Source organism: Adiantum capillus-veneris, chromosome 13 (genome assembly GCF_014529385.1).
Source record: "Adiantum capillus-veneris isolate H3 chromosome 13, ASM1452938v2, whole genome shotgun sequence".
NCBI classification, from domain to species: Eukaryota; Viridiplantae; Streptophyta; class Polypodiopsida; order Polypodiales; family Pteridaceae; genus Adiantum; species Adiantum capillus-veneris.
This window is the reverse complement of record NC_140943.1, coordinates 52,815,727-52,834,518: the sequence shown is the minus strand read 5'-3', so window position 1 is coordinate 52,834,518 and position 18,792 is coordinate 52,815,727. Positions and strand designations below refer to the sequence as shown.

Sequence of the window (18,792 nt, the reverse complement as noted above, 5' to 3'; positions counted from 1 at the left end):
TTACCTTTACCTCTCTCTCTCTCTCTCTCTCTCTCTCTCTAGCAGCGCGCGTCGGCGCGCGCTGCTAGAGAGAGAGAGAGAGAGAGAGAGAGAGAGAGAGAGAGAGAGAGAGAGAGAGAGAGAGAGAGAGAGAGAGAGAGAGAGAGATTCGTTGACCACAATTCTCGTTCTCGCTTCTTCTTCATGAGAAAGCCAGTACCCATCTCGCCATTGCACCCCTTTCAGGCCACATACTATGACGGTTCTTTCATGCCATAGATAGGTAGGTGAAGAAGAGACCTCCAGCGCCCAGAAGATTAATGTGACAAGATGTCATCTAGTGAGGAAGGAAAAGAGGGAAGGAGAGAGCTGCAGCCAAAGTTCTTGGTGCGCCAGCAGTGGCAGTTGGAGTTGCATGGGGTATTTTTAGATTTGTGAAGGCGAAAAAAGAAGAGGACGTCCTCATTGAAGAGTATTATGGAGATCGAGAGGATTTTACTCTTCCTGATGGAGACCGTATGCAGAGGAGGTCTACATTGAAGAGCAAGTATAGTTTGTGAAGGTGGACCCTCCTCCTATGGTTATTCCTCCTCATTCAGATGAGCTGAAAAGTGTACCACATGAGGAAATGAAAGCAACAAAAAAAATGGAACCTCCCCCACCTGAGCCAAAGGCGGAGGAGAAGCCCAAGGTCGAGGAAAAGCCCTGGTTCCTTCGCCTTTTTATCCACCCAAGAAAACTGATTGCAAGCCCAAGCTGAAGGAGAGTGAGAGCTTTGATAGTAAAGTTGTGAAGCCCAAAGAAAGTCACAGTTATGAAATCAAGAGGGGAGATACTCTATGGGCCATTTCAGGAAATATGGGATCTCTCTGGATGACCTGAAAGTAGCAAATGGCTTGCATTGGGATAATGTTTATGCTGGAGATAAGCTTGTTATACCTCCAAAATGATGTGCTGGCATACACTTTTAGCATGTTGGATTGATAGACAATTAGTCTTCTCATGAAAAGCTACAACTTTTTTTATTTTTGCAAAACCAACTCAAATTTTACTTTTAGCATCTTGGATTGATAGACAATTAGTCTTCTCATGAAAAGCGACACTTTTCTTATTTTTACAAATATTTAATTTTAAAACCAGGGGTATTTTGGGAATTTTGAAAACTTTGAAGGGCCATTGTGCCCCACATAATATCGCATGTAGAACTCGTCAAGATCCGCCAACTCTACCATGGCTTCTCTCGTCTCCTCTGAAATTCCTCTCTCTCTCTCTCTATGTCTCTCGTGTACACGTGCACATAACATGTGTGTGTGTGTGTGTGTGTGTGTGAGAGAGAGAGAGAGAGAGAGAGAGAGAGAGAGAGAGCATAGCAAAAAGAAAAGACGTTTCTTTGTAACGGTGAGCTCGTCAATTGCTGAAATCTCTCTCTCTCTTTAGTCTCAATTAGGAGAGGGAGAAAACCTAAGGACAATAGAGGTTGACATTATAAAGAGGAAACCCTCAAAATGGGTCCTCACCCCGATGTTGCCTTGAGTCTTGTAGCTTCACATGATAAAGGTGGTGTTATCAAGACACACATAAGAGGTACACCCGAGAGAGGAATTGTTCCGCCACACCATTTGCATGGTGACACATCATCTGCCCCACTCCATGTCTTCCAAGGATGCCTCGGAACTTGTTCTCACAACCCATCTGATGATCTCTCGAGGCACATTGCTCTGTTGAGCAAAGGCCTCATGCACAAGTAGGGCCAATAGAACTACCAATAAGTATGCTCCTCTTTTGGCGCCTCTATTTGAACCCACCTCAATCAAGTTAGGGTCGGGGACATAATTCTAATGTTGCATAGTAGGAGAAAAATGAGACCTAAGGATTGCGATTATAAGAGGATCAACAATACCATTTTGATCGAAGTTATGGTCTTTGGAAAGAAGATATAGAATATCACCTTGCAAAGTAAGAATAACGGGGGCTTAGTTATAATTCATGCAGATGTAGCAGTGTACCATGTACAAACCTAGGATTTGGAATTGATGCTAAAAGCATTATGCAAGTACTCAACAGTTCATGCAGATATTAGTTACAGTTCATGCAAATGTAGCATGTACATATCTAGGACTTGGAATCCATGCTGAAAGAATTATGCAGTATTCAACAGTTCATGCAGATATTAGTTACAGTTCATGCAAATGTAGCATGTACATACCTAGGACTTAGAATCCATGATGAAAGCATTATGCAGGTAGTCAATATACTATTGATATTGACTTGAAACCTTATAGTTGATCCTTATTAATGAACTTCACTTTTATGAAACTTGCTCGGTTTTTTCTTGCTCGGAAGTGTTCGCTCGGGGTTTGGTAGGACTCGAGTTCTAGCTGCATAGGCAATAGGAAACTTTTGCTTCTTTTGGACAAGCACATATGCATTTGGTTCTTCCAAAGCTCCACAAAAGCGTACAATGGTAGTATCCACAAAGACGTACAAGTCTGTGACGACGATCAAACAGGCGCCCAAAGCATGTGCATGCAAAGACATATCCCTGTGGGGAGTCAAACATTGTCAAAAGTGCCAACATATGCATGTACGCATCAAAAATTTCTCCCACTGGAACCGATGATTGTGGCATGCTTAGAATCTTTAATCTTAGCTAGAGGAGACAAGTGGTGGTACTCTTTACACTTCATATGTATATACGATCCAAAATCATGTTGTAAATATAATCAAGCAGCCAAATACTTCTATATGGCGTAGCTAGTTAGGCCATTTGAGCTAAATTGGAATGAAAGCTCTATCTCATTTTGATTATTTTCACATTTTTAACTTTTCAAGTTTTGAATTGTGTGAGCATTATGTGCATGCTAAGAATGCAATATCAATTTGCTTGAATCTCCCAAGCAAAAAAAAGATCTTGAAAGTTAGATCTAGTGCATTCAAATGTGTGTGGGCTATCGGTACTAGGTGGTTATAGATTTCTTGAATGCTCAAAGTGAATACATACTAGCCAGTCAGACATAAATGGCCATAGCTCATAAAGAGAACTTAAATAATAAAATGTTCATAAATATGCTATTCTTTTGCATAACCCTTAACTTTTTCCACCTAACACTTGTAATAAATAAGTCAATTTCCACCTGCAATAAATAAGTAATTTTCCATTTTCATTACAATAGGCCGGTTAAAGCATTACAAGATGACAGACTAGTTGCTTCTAAAAGTAAGAAATTTGATAGAGTGCAACACGATCTAATTCGTCTTTGCGTGAAACATTGGATCCAAGGCAAGCTAAATAGCACTCTGACTATCGCAATACAAAACTTGAAATCTACATTTGCGTCCAGTTAGCTCTCACCAAACAAGTAAGCCCTATAGCTTCCTTATCGGCATCTCATGCAATAGCATACTCCTCTTCTATGGAAGATTGAAACATGCAACCTTGTAAACAAGATCTCCATGAAATTGGACCGATAGGGAATGTAAAGAGAACTTGACTCAGACATTCTATTGTCCACATTCCTTGCATAATTTGCATCCATGTAGTCGACTACAGATGTGTCCTTATCTCAAGCAAATGCACAATTCTTTTGTACCAATCAAAAATCTCATCACACCCTTCACTTCCTCTAAATGCTTCTAGCCACGATTCACCATGAGTCTACTAACAAAGTGCACTACAAATGCAATGTATGTACATGATCAATTGACCAAATGAGTTATGATTGTGATTGTAACTCATAAGAAATGAGTTACAATCATAAAAAATTCAAATGAAAGGCTATATGACAACTTAGCATGATATGGCATGTTATCTCTATTTTGGGTAAGTGTATGAGAAGCAATAATCTCTCACCTAATGCTATTTATCCACAAAAACTCTAGAAATCATTACCTACTTTCCACCGTTATCAATCATAAATTTACCGCCAAACTGATTTTGTTCAAATGAAAGCCATTTTTAAGGGTTATAAAGTGCATTATCTTTACAATTGAATGGACAAGTGTTTCAAGTTGCATCATCTACAAAAGTGATCAAATATGTAATAGACATGCAACTCGCCTACTAACCAGCTTCACTACCACACCCCACTCCCAGTAGTGAATGCTTGCAACCATCACCCACCACTTTTGTGTTATGCATGGCGCCAATCAATGGACCCCGTCTCTCCCTCGCATGTAGCCATCATTTTTGGCACTTTATAGATACACACAGAGTTTTACTTTTCGACTCTACCCCACTAACCCTAGCAGTCAAAGTTCTCCCTATATCTCTTATTTGTCAGCAAGAACAGATGGTACCTCTCTCACTCGTAGTTGCACCCACCATCTTTTTTATTTTCCATGCAAGGGCGAAGTTGATGGCAGCAAACATGACATCAGCCCACACAACTTGGCATGAACAATACTTTTGCAAGAGAGACTAGAGAATTAGATAACTTGATAACATTTGAGGACCGGATTTATGTGGAGCCGGTCCCCCCTCCAATAGGCTTTTGTATTATAGATTCTCGCATAAAGAGAGATTTGGTATAATACAATCTTTGTGTTCCTTGTGACCTTGGTGATGCTATGAAGATGGAAAGCTTCATGCATCACGATCATAACATAAACTTTGTAAAAGCATTAACCATCCCCGGCCTCAAACACCTTCGAAGGTGGAGAGAGCTAGTGGGGAATAAGGGTAGGGAAGAGGAAGAAGAATCATTCATAGGAGAAATAAATAGTTCCTCACTTATCATCACTCTTCTTGCTTAGCATATCATGATAGCATAGTAATGAAGATAGAGAAGATGGAAAGCTTAAGCATTGAAGCATAGCTCTTGATTGGATTTACATTCCATAGCCAAGAGTGTTGGTGTAGGCTCTCAACTTCTCAACAAGCTTGGAGAAGGAGATGGAGTTCTTCCACTTTCACCAAGTGAGAATGTTTGAAAAAATGAGTGTGTGAGAGGGTGTATACCCCCAAGCACACCCCTTGCTTGCTTTGGTCGACCCCTCCTTTTTCCTCAAGCTTGAAGCTCATTGGACCCCTCTAAGGCTAGCCAATCACATGCACAATGCATTTCAAGCAACATGGGTGGTCTTTGGACAAGTGTCCTCCTTACCTCTTTGAGAGTGAGAGAGAGAGCTTGAAAATATCTAGCTATTTGTTGAATTGAACTAGAAGCTCATTGGACCCCTCTTTAGGCAAGCCAATAGGATTCAAGCATACCATGTGGCTAAACATAGGGAGAGCTTGACATGTGTCCATGTGGCCCTTGAGAAAGGGGTTGCTCTTTGGGTGAGTGGGAGGTTAAGTCAAAGATTCCCCTAACTTTGGGGCTTTCCATCTCTTTTGTAGCCTCTCTTTTTTTGACTCAAGCACCTTACCCCCCATGCATGGGAAGCTTCTTAAGCACCTACCTCATCAAGCATGACAAGCACCTCAAGCACCTTAGTCAGCAAGCACGACAAGCATCTCAAGCACCTTGGTCAGCAAGCACGACAAGCACCTCAAGCACCTTACTCATCAAGCATGAAAAGCACCTCAAGCACCTTAGTCTCACCAAGCATGACAAGCACCTCAAGCTTGGGTTGGGTTCCCACCTTAAGCACAGCCCTAGCTTGCCTAAGGTCTAAGGACTTTTAACACTAACCTTTGGAGGTCTTTAATGAAGCTAACCCTAAGGTCTTTTAAGCTCCATTAGATGCACATTTCTCTTTGATAGACTACCTCCTTTTGGACCCCTTTTGAGATGTAGCCATCTCTCCTCTTGGTCCCCTACTGAGATAAGTCTAGAAGCACTTATTGCACATTGCTCTTTGGTATACCGTCTCCTTTTGGACCCCTATTGAGATGCAACAATCTCTCCTCTTGGTCCCCTTCTAAGATAAGAAGCACTTATTACACATTTCTCTTTGGTAGACAATCTCCTTTTGGACCCCTATTGATATATAACCATCTCTCCTTTTGGTCCCCTGCTGAGATAGGTCTAGAAGCACATGTCTCTATTCTAACTCTTGTTCCTGTTTCTTCTCCCACATTAATGATCAGTTTAATATGAGAAAATCATTTGGGTTAGCTAAATATTAGATTTTATGACATTACTCTCTCTTTAAATCATAGTCGTCCTCAACTACGAGGTAGAGAAGATAAGGCCTAGTCATCAGTCCATACATATTTAGGTGGGACATATTAAATTTTAGGTTTAATATATTTCCCTAACAAGGGTTTCGAGCTATGGAAGTATAGCTCGTGTGCACCATGCATGCCATGGTATTCAGCAGGTCTTCCTCCCAAGCACTCTCCTTCAGAGCGCTTGATTGCCTCAATCCCAGCTCCTATCTACATCCCATGTGGTTTTCAACATTTCCAGCTTGACTCGATTGTATGAGGGTAGAATCACAAGCAACAGAAAATAGAAAGAATGGGCTAAGGTTGTACTAATCTCCATTAAAAAAGGTGAAGTAGATCTTGCATGCATACACTCACACGCAATGTGAACATACAGTCCAACTTCACGTACCACCGCTTATTTTGGCTCAAGTAACTAATGTATATTTTTTAAGGAAGGCTGCGAGTTAAGGCCGTACACAGGCGGATGGGTATGCTTTTATTTCCCTATCTCCTCTTCTGGCTTCTGGTGCCGCGTGCCTTCACCTATTGCTGTGGAGTTTGGTGTGATATGAATTGCGTGAATATGGTTGATGGTGGGCCGTGTTTAGTAGGCAAGGATGTGGATGGATTATTGGCGTCCAATTTTGGAATACATGAAGGCTACGGCTCTGCAAGCTTCCTATATAAACAATGAGTTCATTCTCACTTAGTGATGCTGCCTGTTTCTCGGTGTTTGCTACTATATTGTTCCCCCCCCCCCGGTTGTTTGTGAGTGTGTGTGGGGAAACCAATATGGCCAAAGAGAAGGAGAAACTTGTTGTCATGGATTTGGCAGCTCCTACCCCGCAAACTTCTCAGGTGCAAATTCCTAAAGATTACTAATTGTGATATAAAGATGGGCCGGCTGAGGTTGAGGATGTCTGCATATGTTATCTGAGTTGTGTAAATAACATGGGTTACTCGCCTGTTGATGCTGATTATACTTTTATGTGGACTGCATGATTAACCTTGACCATGTCTGTTCTATTTTTGGCTACGAGTTGTGAAGTTGGCTTGTTACTAATGATTTTGGGCCTTGCTACCCGATTATGGATATAAGCATTGTCGAGTAGATGTTGTCATATTTGGGGGATCTTCTAGCTTGGGACTGAATGTAGAATATTGTTGGTGAGCTCCTACTTAGGGGATCTTCTGGCTTGAGGCTGGATGTATAATATTGTTGTTGAGCTCGCGAGTCATATAGGCTGGTGTATTGATAGATTGAAAAGACACTCTTGCTTGAGGGGCACTTTCTAACTCACTGCACATTTCATTATCTTCGGGCTATCCTCGGTTATGTACTAATCATGCTACCTTGCTGGGATTGGGTATTGTCAGGATTAATGGCCTTGAACGATGTTCTGTTATGTGGTTAGCTGATAAGTTTTCTGCATGTTTTGGAATGGTTACTTTGGGTAAGAATGGAAGGTTACTAAAAGTTTGACTATGTGAGGTTTTACCAAAGATTGACACTTTTTGGCATTGATGACATTATGGTCTTGGCAGGATAAGTTTGTGTGGTATTCATAAATATTACCTGACATGGTATGAATCGGGGATGGAGATAAGAAGCTCTATGATAACATGTGAAATTTAGATCAGCGCATCATAATTATGCTGAAATTTTGATAATCTCTGGCCTTGTTCCGTCTGGATTGTATTATTTCTCCCGTCTTGGTGAAGATGTAAATGATCCATGGACTTCCCCTGGTTCTGATGTTAAGTGAGCACTTAAAACTGGAGTGTAATGTGTATATGAACCTCTTTGTAAATATTACGGGATTGCATAAATCTTTCGGTCAGTATATTATGTTTGAAATAGAGTGGGGTGACATCTATAACACGTGGGATTCCCAATCATTACCTGCATACAACACCATTACTAACTGAATATTGTTTTATTGCTATGGGTGCAGGTGAGGGATACCTTCTCTACTCTGGTTTCATAAAGCATTTGTTGGATGTTCGATAAATGACTCCTCGATCGCTTAGACGATATGTATTCAAGAATAATGGATTCTTACAACTGAATTCAATTTGTTATAAAGGGGATGCATTCATGCCTTCTTTACCTATTGTACGAGCATTTTTCTACAGCAAGAATGTTTTTGTACAAACCTTTACTCTTGCTAGCGTCTATGCCTTGAGGAGGTATTGTTCTATGGTGGCTAGTTATTAGGTGTATATACTTGAAACACACACACATATATACATTCTTGCTCGTTCTCTCTCTCTCTCTCTCTCTCTCTCTCTCATGCTCAAGTGCGCTAGAGAGAGAGCATGAGAGAGAGAGGGGGGGTAGAGGGAGATAGTGAGAGAAAGCAAGAGGGGGTAGAGAGAGAGAGACAGAGTAGATATTTTTTGATATATATATATGTGTGTGTGTGTGTGTGTATACACACGCACACACATATATATATGAGAGAGAGAGAGAGAGAGAAGGGAGAAAGCAAGGCAACACCAATTGTACATACAGATCTGCTGGTTCAGCCAGCACGAGTGCAGATTCGCCAATTTAGGCAGCACACCAATAAACTGTAGATTCACTATTCTGAACAAGACTAAATGCGGATCCACCGGTTTAGGCAGCATTCACCAATTTAGGGAGCACATCTTATTGGTGTAGATTCGCCGGTTGAGGCAACACAGATCACATAATCATGTTGCAGTGTTGACTGGCCACCATTGTTCTTAGTATGATTTTGTTACCCGTGTATATAAAATGGAAGATATTTTGGATTTAGACTTATATTTGGATTTGAAATTGGATTTGGGATACGATGATTTCCTGTCGTGATAATGTTCATGGAATTGGAATTTATAAAGATTGATTCTTGATTCATCAGGATATGATATATACTACTTATTCTAGTGGTATGGGACACTAGAATATGCAGTATGTGGATGATGACAAGCATAAGCAATGTTATTTATTTTATATATATTTTTTCAACATGTAATACTTCTGACACAGAATACTAACCATTTTTTTGACAAGTATGGTTCACGAGTTCTTATCTTTGCAACCAAGGACAATTGCTTTCGAACAGAGGGGCATGTAATGAAAGTGGAAAATGACTTATTTATTGTTGGTGACAAGTGAAAAAAGCTAAGGGTTATGCAAAAGGATAACATATTTATGGACATTTTATTATTTAAGTGCTCTTTATGAGCTATGGCCATTTTTGTCCGGTTGGCCAATATGCATTCACTTTGAGCATTCAAGAAATCTATAAATAAATGCGTGCAAGAGGAAAATGCTCCTTCAAGTTTGATACTCGTTTGATGTGCCTTTACTGCATCTAGAGTGTGGCGAACATGGTGAGTTTCCCCCAATTACCAAGAAACGTGTTCATTGTATCTTTTGTTGTTGTCTCTCTCCTCATTGCCAAAATGAGGAGGCTTCATACTCTCGAGTAATTTGGTCACCTCTTTCGTGTCAAAAGACTGCAATCGATCAACCTCATGTGATGAAGCTGTCCCTTGTCCTAAAGGAGTTGCCCGACATAAGCTTCTGGCTGTAGCCTGGCGTGCCCTAAAGATGAACATGCACTTGCGTGATACATATCATATACTCAATACTCATAGAGTGCTTGAAATTGTGTCCTAGTACATTTTTGTATGCCTGAAATGCTCTAAATTCATGGATATCGATTAATTCAAATTCCTCTTTGTGATTAGTGTTGTGCTTTGTGCCAACATGCAAGCTTAAACCTCGCAAAATCTTCAACTTGTTCATTGTGCCGTTTGAAATCAATTCTAAACAACGAACGTGTAATGGAATTGATATTTTGTTATGTACTACAGCTGACAGGTGGAAAATGCATAGCTGCTCTATGGAATGTGCAAAGGATAGCAGATTCATTATCATTGTATTATTAAAGAGCTCTTTGTGAGCTATAGTCACTTTATGTCCGGGCGGACAATGTGTATTCATTTTTGAGCATTCAAAAATCTATAAGTATTTAAATACGTGCAAGATGAAAATGCTCACTCTTGCACGAGGGGAGATTGCACCTAGTATCTGTATCCATTCTTCTCTTCTCTTCTCTCCTCTCCTCTCTCGCCGTGCTGGCGTAGCACTCCGCTTTAGGAGGTGCACCTGCACATTCTCTCTCACTCTATCTTGCTCCCTGTCTCTCTTTGTTCACTATGGTATGGATTATGCGTTGTGCGATTGGTCAGGTATGCAAATTTGTCGTTTTATGGCATGTAGTATGTTATTTTTGGTATTTTGTAGGTCCTCCGCGTTCTCCGTTTATAGCATAGCGTCATGCACTGAAATATGCAATTGGTGTTCCAAGGAAGCACATTGCACCAACAAACAAGTTTGGATTTTTTGTTTACCGACAAACGACACCGTATATTCTTTCCTCATGGAATGTCCCTACACTCGTGCGCTAGGCGTCTCGAGTTCAAACTTGCTGGAGATTTTTATTGTCCCCATGACGTCTCTCCAGTCTCAAGTTCAAAACGTCTGGCAATATGTCCGCAGCGAGTCCTCCGTCAGTTTACTGTCGAGCTTTTGGCAATGGCGGCCCCAATGCAAAGCTACTCAGTCCGCGGCATCGACAAGATAATTTTCTTCAAGTAATTAGGTTGCTTTCATACTCGCCCCGTGCGTGCAAGCTTTTTGGCTATGGAGACCTCTGCAGTCATCCACATTATCATGATCGGCACGGTTTGAAGGTTGAGGCCCTGTCTTCCTCTTCCAAAGTCGGTGCTTGTGTTTGCGATGGCAGTCCTTTGCAATTTGAAGAGCAGCACCCTTGCCTTAGTGGCCCCTTCTCACGTGTGCAACAGCTTACTTGTGTCCGGGCACACTCACAGCAACACCTCAGTTTACAGGAAGACCAAGAGCGCCTTCTTCGTAGTCAGGAGAGAAGTGAAGCCCTTAAAAAATATAGAACGACCATTTTGGATTCCCTTACTCATCATCAGGCATCCCTTCAGCAGTCAGTTCTCCTTTCAACCGATTCACAGGCAAGAGGAAATTACCCTATGCTTACAAGAAAAAGAAAACAACGGAAAAGGAAAAGGAACACGCACAATTCACCCACAACTATATTGTGGTGGGTTTTCTTGCACAATGAATGACAAAGCTTAAGTGCACGCACGGACACTGGTGAAAGCTGGCACTGTCATGCCGACGTACACACTGCACATTTGAGCTATTTACCAGGTGGACAGTCTTCCAAGCGGATTCACAGGATGCTGCAGTTTTCACACAGCCATGCTCATATAGAGATTATTGTTTTTCCTTTCTTTGTTTCACAGCCCCCTTGGCTTTTTGTCCTGTTTTTTTCAATTTGGTTTTGTGTTAACTTTTCACTTTTGCAGGATGTGGGAGTTACGCATGGATATGTACCAGTAGGTCTCGATGTTAGTTCTTGCTGTAAAGTGTGAGTTGGTTTTCCATTTGCTTGTTTTTGGCGGAATATACTTTTTCATTTTTATGTACATCTTCAAGTGGTGGATTGTGATAGTGCACACAAGTTTGACGGGTATTTTGCATTTCAGGTTTGTAGGCAATGTGCACCACAGAGTGTCAAATAACTTTTTCGCTGAGGTTTTTAGTACAATCGGCCCTCTGGTAACCTGTAGACTGATCAGAAAGGCCAAGGTTTGCTTACAGTTCTTTATTTAATCGCGTCTATAGCACAACTTTGGGGTGATGGGATCATTCTTTTGGTAGTCATGTTATGGTTTTGTGGAATATCAAGATCATCATGCTGCAGCAATGGCTATATCTACGCTTAATGGAAGGCAGCTGTATGTGTATCTTGGGGATTTTCTAGCTTGATTTTCCAGCTTCTATGTGATTTCAGATATTTTCAATTTAACCATCTCGCATCTTGTTAGATTTGTTTTCAATGGTTTTTTATCGGCCATGTTGCAGTTTCAAGTTACCTATCAGAGTTAATTGGGCTTTTCCAAGTGAACAATGGGAAGATTGGACAGGTAGGAAGCCGTTTGGCAAGCCAAATTCTGATGTTTGAAAATCTGTGCAAATGCTGGGTTTGTGCAATGTTAGAACGTGCTTTATTTTGTGATGTTGATTTCTTGGCTGGAATTGCAGAACATCACACAATCTTTGTTGGCTCGTTAAGCATACATGTCACTGAAGCTGCACTCTTCAAGTCCTTCAGTGCATATCCAAGCTGCTCGTAAGCTCTGTCAAACACTTATAACATGTGAAAAATGGGGTGAGACCTATAAGGTTGATAAATGGAAAGGCCCTCTGGTCAGTTATACTGATGTGCACAAAAGCTCTGAACTTATTGGTTGGTTCGAATTTAGCCTTCTTTGCATTACAGGATTGCACGAATCATTTGGGATCCACGAAGTGGAAGATCCAGGGGATTTGGCTTTGTTTCTTTCAGAGAGAGAGAGGTAGGGTCAATTAATGGCCTGTTGGTGCATGGAAATTTCTTGAATAACACTGTTGATCATGGAGGTGCATTGAAATTCGTTGAGCACTTGTCTTGATCACGTTAGTACACTTGTATTACCAATATTGATTCAATGCAGTGTGCTGATATTTTCTGTGCTGTATTTTACTGCTCTTCAGGATGCTGTGAAAGCGATCGAAGAGATGACAGGTGTTGTTTTGAGTTCGTCTATGCTATTTATCTGGTTCGTTATAAATTGATGGTCTTCTTTGATTTGTCTTCAAAATCAGGGAAGGTGATTGGCGATAAAGCAATTCACTGTGCTTGGGCAGAGAGCAAGGAGATCACAGATGAAGAGCCTCCTGGTAATTGCTTTGATATCGTGGCTTTATGTGTACTTCCATATGGCTCTTCGGTTGTTAAAGATTAAGCCGTTTTCTGTGCTTGAGCAGCAAGGAAGGAGATGAGCGACCAAGAGCCTGCTGGTAACTGTTTAGATTTCATTGTTTGTGCATATTTTTCTATCATTCTTCTTATGCCATACATATGAAATTTGTTGTGCTTGGGCTATGAGCAAGGAGATCACCATTGCCCCTTGGGTAATTGTTAGGGCTGTATTGCTTTATGCACATTTTCATATTGTGCATCTAATCACGAAACCTGTGAAAGCTTAGAGATGTATGGAAGGGGTAATACAAAAATACTGGCATGATGGGAAAACCTAACTGTACTAGTCAAAGCAGCTGTGCTGTATTGCACGTATTAGCAAAAGAGAGAGAAAACCTAAAATTGAATAGATGTTACATAACATGCACACATCAAAGACATGTACACTGTATGCCCATATGCAATCTTGCATTCGAGTGTTGTGTGTGGTAATACAGAAATATTGGCATGACGGGAAAACCTAACCGTACTAGTCAAAGCAGTTGTGCTGTATTGCACGTATTAGCAAAAGAGAGAGAGAACCTAAAATTGAATAGATGTTAGATAACATGTACACATCACAGACATGTACACTGTATGCCCATATGCAATCTTGCATTCGAGTGCTGTGTGGTGAAGTGTGAATCCATGGAAGTAGGCTAGTGTCACGAGGACGTGGCAGTTATTAACCATGTCACAGAGATGTGGCAACTGCTAACCTTGGTTGTTGGTTTCTTTCCAATGGGGTTTATTTTATTTGTTTTGAGACCCTCTTTTTGAAGTAGCAAACGGTCGGACATTGTATGGCCAATGTGAACGGTAGATTCACCCGCAGACGGGAAGTGGTCGGCACTGGAATACGTATGGTAAGAGGATGTCTAGGCTCAGAGCAAGATCATATAGGTCCCCCCGTCGCACTTAGCAAGTTGGTGGATACTAGGAAGTGAACTCAATTAAGGCGTAAAGTCAAGGTGGGACTACCAACAAAAAGTATCCGACAGTTGGGCCACATTGCACTTTTGGATGCGGCTCCAATGAGGATAGATGGTCAGAAGACCAGTGGGAGCCCAACGGAAGCATCTCCTAAAATTTAGGGAACTGCTATTTTGGGCCGTGAAATGTGTTCGCGTCATTACCTCCGGTATGACTAGGGGAACATTTTATAACTCTGCCGTGAAGTCAACTGACGCGTCGGTTGGGATATTTTTAAGCGGCGAACCCGAAACGGGAAAATGCTTGAAAATGCGCCAAGTGTCACATTTTCGTGAACTTTCCTCTTGCAGAAAAATGGGCGCTGATTTTTATGCTGGGGGAGGCCTCATTTGCAACCTGTCACAGGTTAAGAGCTATGGAGTGCTTCCTTTCCCTCTCATGTACAGTGTGGTGCTAGGAGTGATGCCCTGCACACTACACACTGCTCTCTCTCTCCCCTACGTGCAGTTATGTGATGCCCCACAAGAGGGCTCCTCATTTGACTCATGTACAGTTGTGTGGGTTCATGCTTTTGTGCTGAGGCAAGAGCCTCCTTGAGCAGGAACAGGGGTAGCTAGCTGCTGCTTCAAAGCAGGCACTGGTGAGGGTCATAACCTCACCGTACAGGTGCAAAATCAGCGCTGTGTATGCGCTGTAAATTCACTGTTTTTCAGCCGTACGGACGCCAGGACCATTGGGAATCGTGCCCCACTGGCAGAGGACAGTTGGGGGACCGTTTGGGGCTGAAAACAGGGCAAAAACCAGTAAATACAGCGTGCTGAATTTACTGTTTTTGGACAGGAATCAGAGGGTATACGACAGTGCAAGCGAGTTCCAGCAGGGGAATTGGTTTCGCGCAAGTTTTGGGGTTGTTATGTTGCCGAAATTTGGCCAAATCAAATGGTATCTAGGTGGATACACGTGAAGGATTCCCAGGATCTTACCTTGTAATTTACCCTCCTAAAGAATAAAGAAATACCGAAAGGGGCGCCAATTTTGGGGCCTACAGGTTGTCGGCGTCTGCTCGGAGCATTATAGCTTCCGGGCCGTGTGTGAATTCAAGTGTTAACTCCCGTCGCAGGTTCTCTTTGCAAAGTGCTATGTGTGTGTGTTTTAAGTAAAGAATTTCGGGTGAAAGTCAACGCCTATCGCCCTACGGGCCGGTTACATGGTTCCATTGCCGGGACATCAATCACTTTTTCCTCAAAGAGTGAGTCTGGATTGTTCAGGGTAAAGACACACAGTGCAAGAACGCGGGGATTACACTATGGCCGACAAGGGGAAGGGAATTATGGAAGAGGGTTCCTCTCCAAAGGACAGGCAAGAGATTCCTATGGTTTTTGAGATTGGCGAGAGCTCACGGCCACGTCAGTCTGTACCTCCTGTCAACGTGAATGTCCCTCCAGTAGTACAGGGCTTTATGACAGGGCAACTTGAGGATGATGCGTTTAAGACTCAGTTAGTTGCCGCGGTGAATGTCTTTTCGCAGCTGGTGCAGAATCCGAGGTTTATGGAATTCTTGCAAGCGCCACCAGTGCAACAGCAAAATAGGCAACCTACGCCGCGTACGGAGCTTGTTGAAGCTCAAGCCCAGGTACTTCATGAGGCGCAGGAGGAAAGGGAACACTCGCATGTTGCGGAGTCGGGGGCTCCAAAGCTTGAACAGGTGGCTAGAACGCCTGTTCCACAGGTTATGCCAGTTCAGCCCGCCACCTCTCAAAGCCAGCATGCTGTCTTGAATGGACAGGGAGCTGGATACCAAGCTATGCACTCAGTTTTTCCACCACCCACGGTACATCCTGGGTATTTCGGGGGTGGATCAGTGTTCCAAAGTATGGCTGGTTATGCGTCTGGAAGTCAGCCGTACATGCCAGGAACAGTGTTCGGGGGTATGCAAGGCATCATGCCAAACCCCATGTATGGTACTATCGGCATGCAGCAAGGTTTCCACGGCAACCAGGGCCAGTTTGGGGTGCCACAGGGTCATTTTGGCATGGCTGGTTTTTCTGGACAGCAGCCAGATATCGCACCTCTGATGCAAAATGTGAATGGCCAACACGTGCCGATCATGCCTAGTACAGTGCCAATGTTGCAGACCATCCCGTATGACAACTTGGGGGCACTAGAGAAGCCGAAGGCTTACAAAGAAGGTGGTGCAGCAGTAAAGTTCAGTACCTTCAGTGGTTTCGAGGACAAGACAAAGGCACTCACTTTCCTCCAGCAGTTTGATACAGCTTATGCGGGAGGGAATTTTACAGAGGCCTCGAAGGTCAGGAAAGCTGCCACTTTCTTAAAGGACAATGCGCTTACATGGTGGACGACATTGTTAATGCAAGGACAGGCACCCGCCACTTGGGTTTACTTCAAGCAAATGTTTGCATCTGCTTGGCTATCAAATGAATTTGATGCCGATGTCCTGACAGATTGGCACCAGCTTACGGCAGCTTCGTGCAAGAGCTTGCTGGAGTACAATAGGAGGTTTTGTAAAGCATTACTCTCAGTGACCTCCTACAGATTTGTGCCATTGACAGAGCAGATAGAGAAGTATTGTTGTGGGCTGCCTAAAGGGCTTCGCGATTACTGTACAAAGAACAGAGTGGCTACCCTTACTCAGCTTATGGAAGTTGCGAACACTGGTCTTGCCCTGTTGAAAGGAGAGGACAGTGGATTTCCGAGCAGTGATAAAGGAGGGCAGCAAAAGAAAAATTCAGCGAAGAAGCCCTTTGTGAAAACGGCTCCTGATGCGTCCTAGGGGTCAGAACAGGCCACCAAAGATAAGGATTCAGCTGGGACTTCTGGAGCGCAGGCAAAGAAACAGAAAAGGAAGCCTTTTGTGCGCAAGTCGCTCGAGGAAAAGAAGGTCCTAATGGCTGAGAACAAATGCTTTATATGCGAGCAGCCTTGTCATATTTCTATAAATTGTCCACAAAGGAAAAGGCCAGCTGACTCAGAGGATAAAGAAGACCAGAAAGGCAAGAAGCCAAAACCCACGACAGGTTTAGTGCCAGACATGGTGGGTGACAGGCCCAACACACATGCCAGTGAGTTATGCAGGGCATGGGGTAAAGTTAGGGATCAGACGGCACTCATCTTCTTTGATCCAGGTGCCAAAGCCAACTTTATCTCACCAGAGTTAGCTATGAAGCTCGGCATCAAAGCTGAAGAGATGGGGTACAACGCAGAGGCAGGGTTGGCATGTCTTGGCTACTCAGAGTGTGTTACTCCCATCATTGGAAAACTGCGTCTGCATATTCAGTCGTATGTGGACACTGAAGAGTTTTACATCATGCCGCTGGAAGGTTGTGACGCCTTGTTGGGGATCCCGTGGATGTTCCGAGTGCATGGAGTCTTGGATGCCTACAACAAAAAGATCACTGTACAGCATAGGGGCAAAACTCACATCTTGGATGTAAAGCTTAAAGGAGAGTCAGTCCCTATTGTATCTGCTTCTGCTATCACTTCTGTAATAAAGAATCATCTTTCTGTGTACTTGATTTTTGCACGTGATGTCTCAGATAGGGATCAATCAAATTTATCTGTGTTAGATAAAGAAAGGTCAGCATTTTTGCAAAAGTTTAGTGACTGTTTTTCTGATTCATTACCGTCGCAATTGCCGCCAGAGAGACCTGAGGACCATCGGATAGATTTGGTGCCAGGGTGTAGCCCACCAAATAGACCTCCCTACAGGGTTAGTGCGGCGCAGCAGAAAGAGATTATGGGCCAGGTTGAGGAGTTATTAGAGAAGGGGCTGATTCAGCCTAGTTCTTCACCCTTTTGCTCCCCAGTGCTCCTAGTGCAGAAGAAGGATGGCTCATGGCGCATGTGTATTGATTACCGTGCGTTGAATAAGAATACCATCAAGATTAGGTTCCCTATTCCTCGCATTGATGATATTCTCGATCGTTTAGAGGGTGCTGTAATTTTCAGCAGTATAGACCTGAAGAGTGGGTACCATCAGATTCGTATAAGCCCAGAGGATGTGCACAAGACTGCGTTTATAACGACATTTGGTCTTTATGAGTTTCTAGTGATGCCGTTTGGGCTAACAAATGCTCCTGCCACGTTCAACAGAATGATGGATCGGATTTTCCGCTCGCATCAACAGTTTGTTGGAACATTCTTCGATGACATGATTGTGTATTCGAAGAATGAAGAGGAGCATAGGCGTCACTTGACCATTGTGTTCGAAGAGCTGCGCAGTCACAGGTTACTTGTCAATCCTAAGAAAAGTGAATTCTTCCTCGAAGAGATCCACTTTCTGGGCCACAGTTTCAAAGGATGGTGTTAGAATGGATCCCGCAAAGGTCGAAGCTATCAAGACATGGCCAGACTTGAAGATTGTGCACGATGTCAGAAGCTTCTTGGGATTGTGTTCCTACTATAGAAGGTTTATCAGAAATTTTGCAGAGATAGCATCGCCTCTTCACGCATTGCAAAAGAAAGAGGTCACTTTCAGATGGACCCAAAAAGAGATTTCAGCTTTTAGTCTCTTAAAGGAAAAGTTGACTTCAGATCCAGTTATTGTTTTGCCAGATCTCAAGAAGTCATTTGTGGTCCAGTGTGACGCGTGTGGCAGTAGCATCGGAGCAGTGCTAATGCAAGATGGACGGGTAGTAGCTTATGAAAGCCGAATTTTGCAAGGGCCAGAGAGGACTATGCAAGTCTATGAGAAAGAGCTCTTGGCCGTGATTCATGCGCTTTCTAGCCGGAAGCACTACCTCTTAGGTGCTGATTTTGTTGTCCAAACAGATCATCAGACCTTGCGATACTTCTTGACACAGTCAAAGTTATCCGAAAAGCATATGCGATGGGCGAACATTCTTTCCATGTTCCACTTCCAGATTATGCATGTGGAAGGCAAGAAGAATGTTGTGGCTGATGCGTTATCAA

The 18,792-nt window shown here is 42.8% G+C and overlaps 1 protein-coding gene and 1 pseudogene across 4 annotated transcripts in view; both read left to right on the top strand.

Moving 5' to 3' along the window:
- Positions 1 to 309: 309 nt before the first annotated feature.
- On the top strand, positions 310 to 929 carry LOC147444002 (uncharacterized; annotated as a pseudogene).
- Positions 930 to 10,549: 9,620 nt separating this feature from the next.
- LOC147444001 (oligouridylate-binding protein 1-like) overlaps positions 10,550 to 18,792 on the top strand; it is a 94,389-nt gene continuing 86,146 nt past the window's right edge. The window contains exons 1-10 of one of the 4 annotated variants that reach the window (XM_086526768.1): positions 10,550 to 11,095; positions 11,453 to 11,514; positions 11,633 to 11,735; positions 11,808 to 11,884; positions 12,012 to 12,073; positions 12,192 to 12,279; positions 12,430 to 12,505; positions 12,684 to 12,714; positions 12,795 to 12,869; positions 12,957 to 12,989. In XM_086526768.1, the coding sequence (XP_086382894.1) occupies positions 10,598 to 11,095; positions 11,453 to 11,514; positions 11,633 to 11,735; positions 11,808 to 11,884; positions 12,012 to 12,073; positions 12,192 to 12,279; positions 12,430 to 12,505; positions 12,684 to 12,714; positions 12,795 to 12,869; positions 12,957 to 12,989 (1,105 nt within the window). In that variant the 5' untranslated portion in view covers positions 10,550 to 10,597. The remainder of the gene's footprint in view (positions 11,096 to 11,452; positions 11,515 to 11,632; positions 11,736 to 11,807; positions 11,885 to 12,011; positions 12,074 to 12,191; positions 12,280 to 12,429; positions 12,506 to 12,683; positions 12,715 to 12,794; positions 12,870 to 12,956; positions 12,990 to 18,792) is intronic. The other 3 variants (XM_086526769.1, XM_086526766.1, XM_086526767.1) reach the window with 3 other exon arrangements.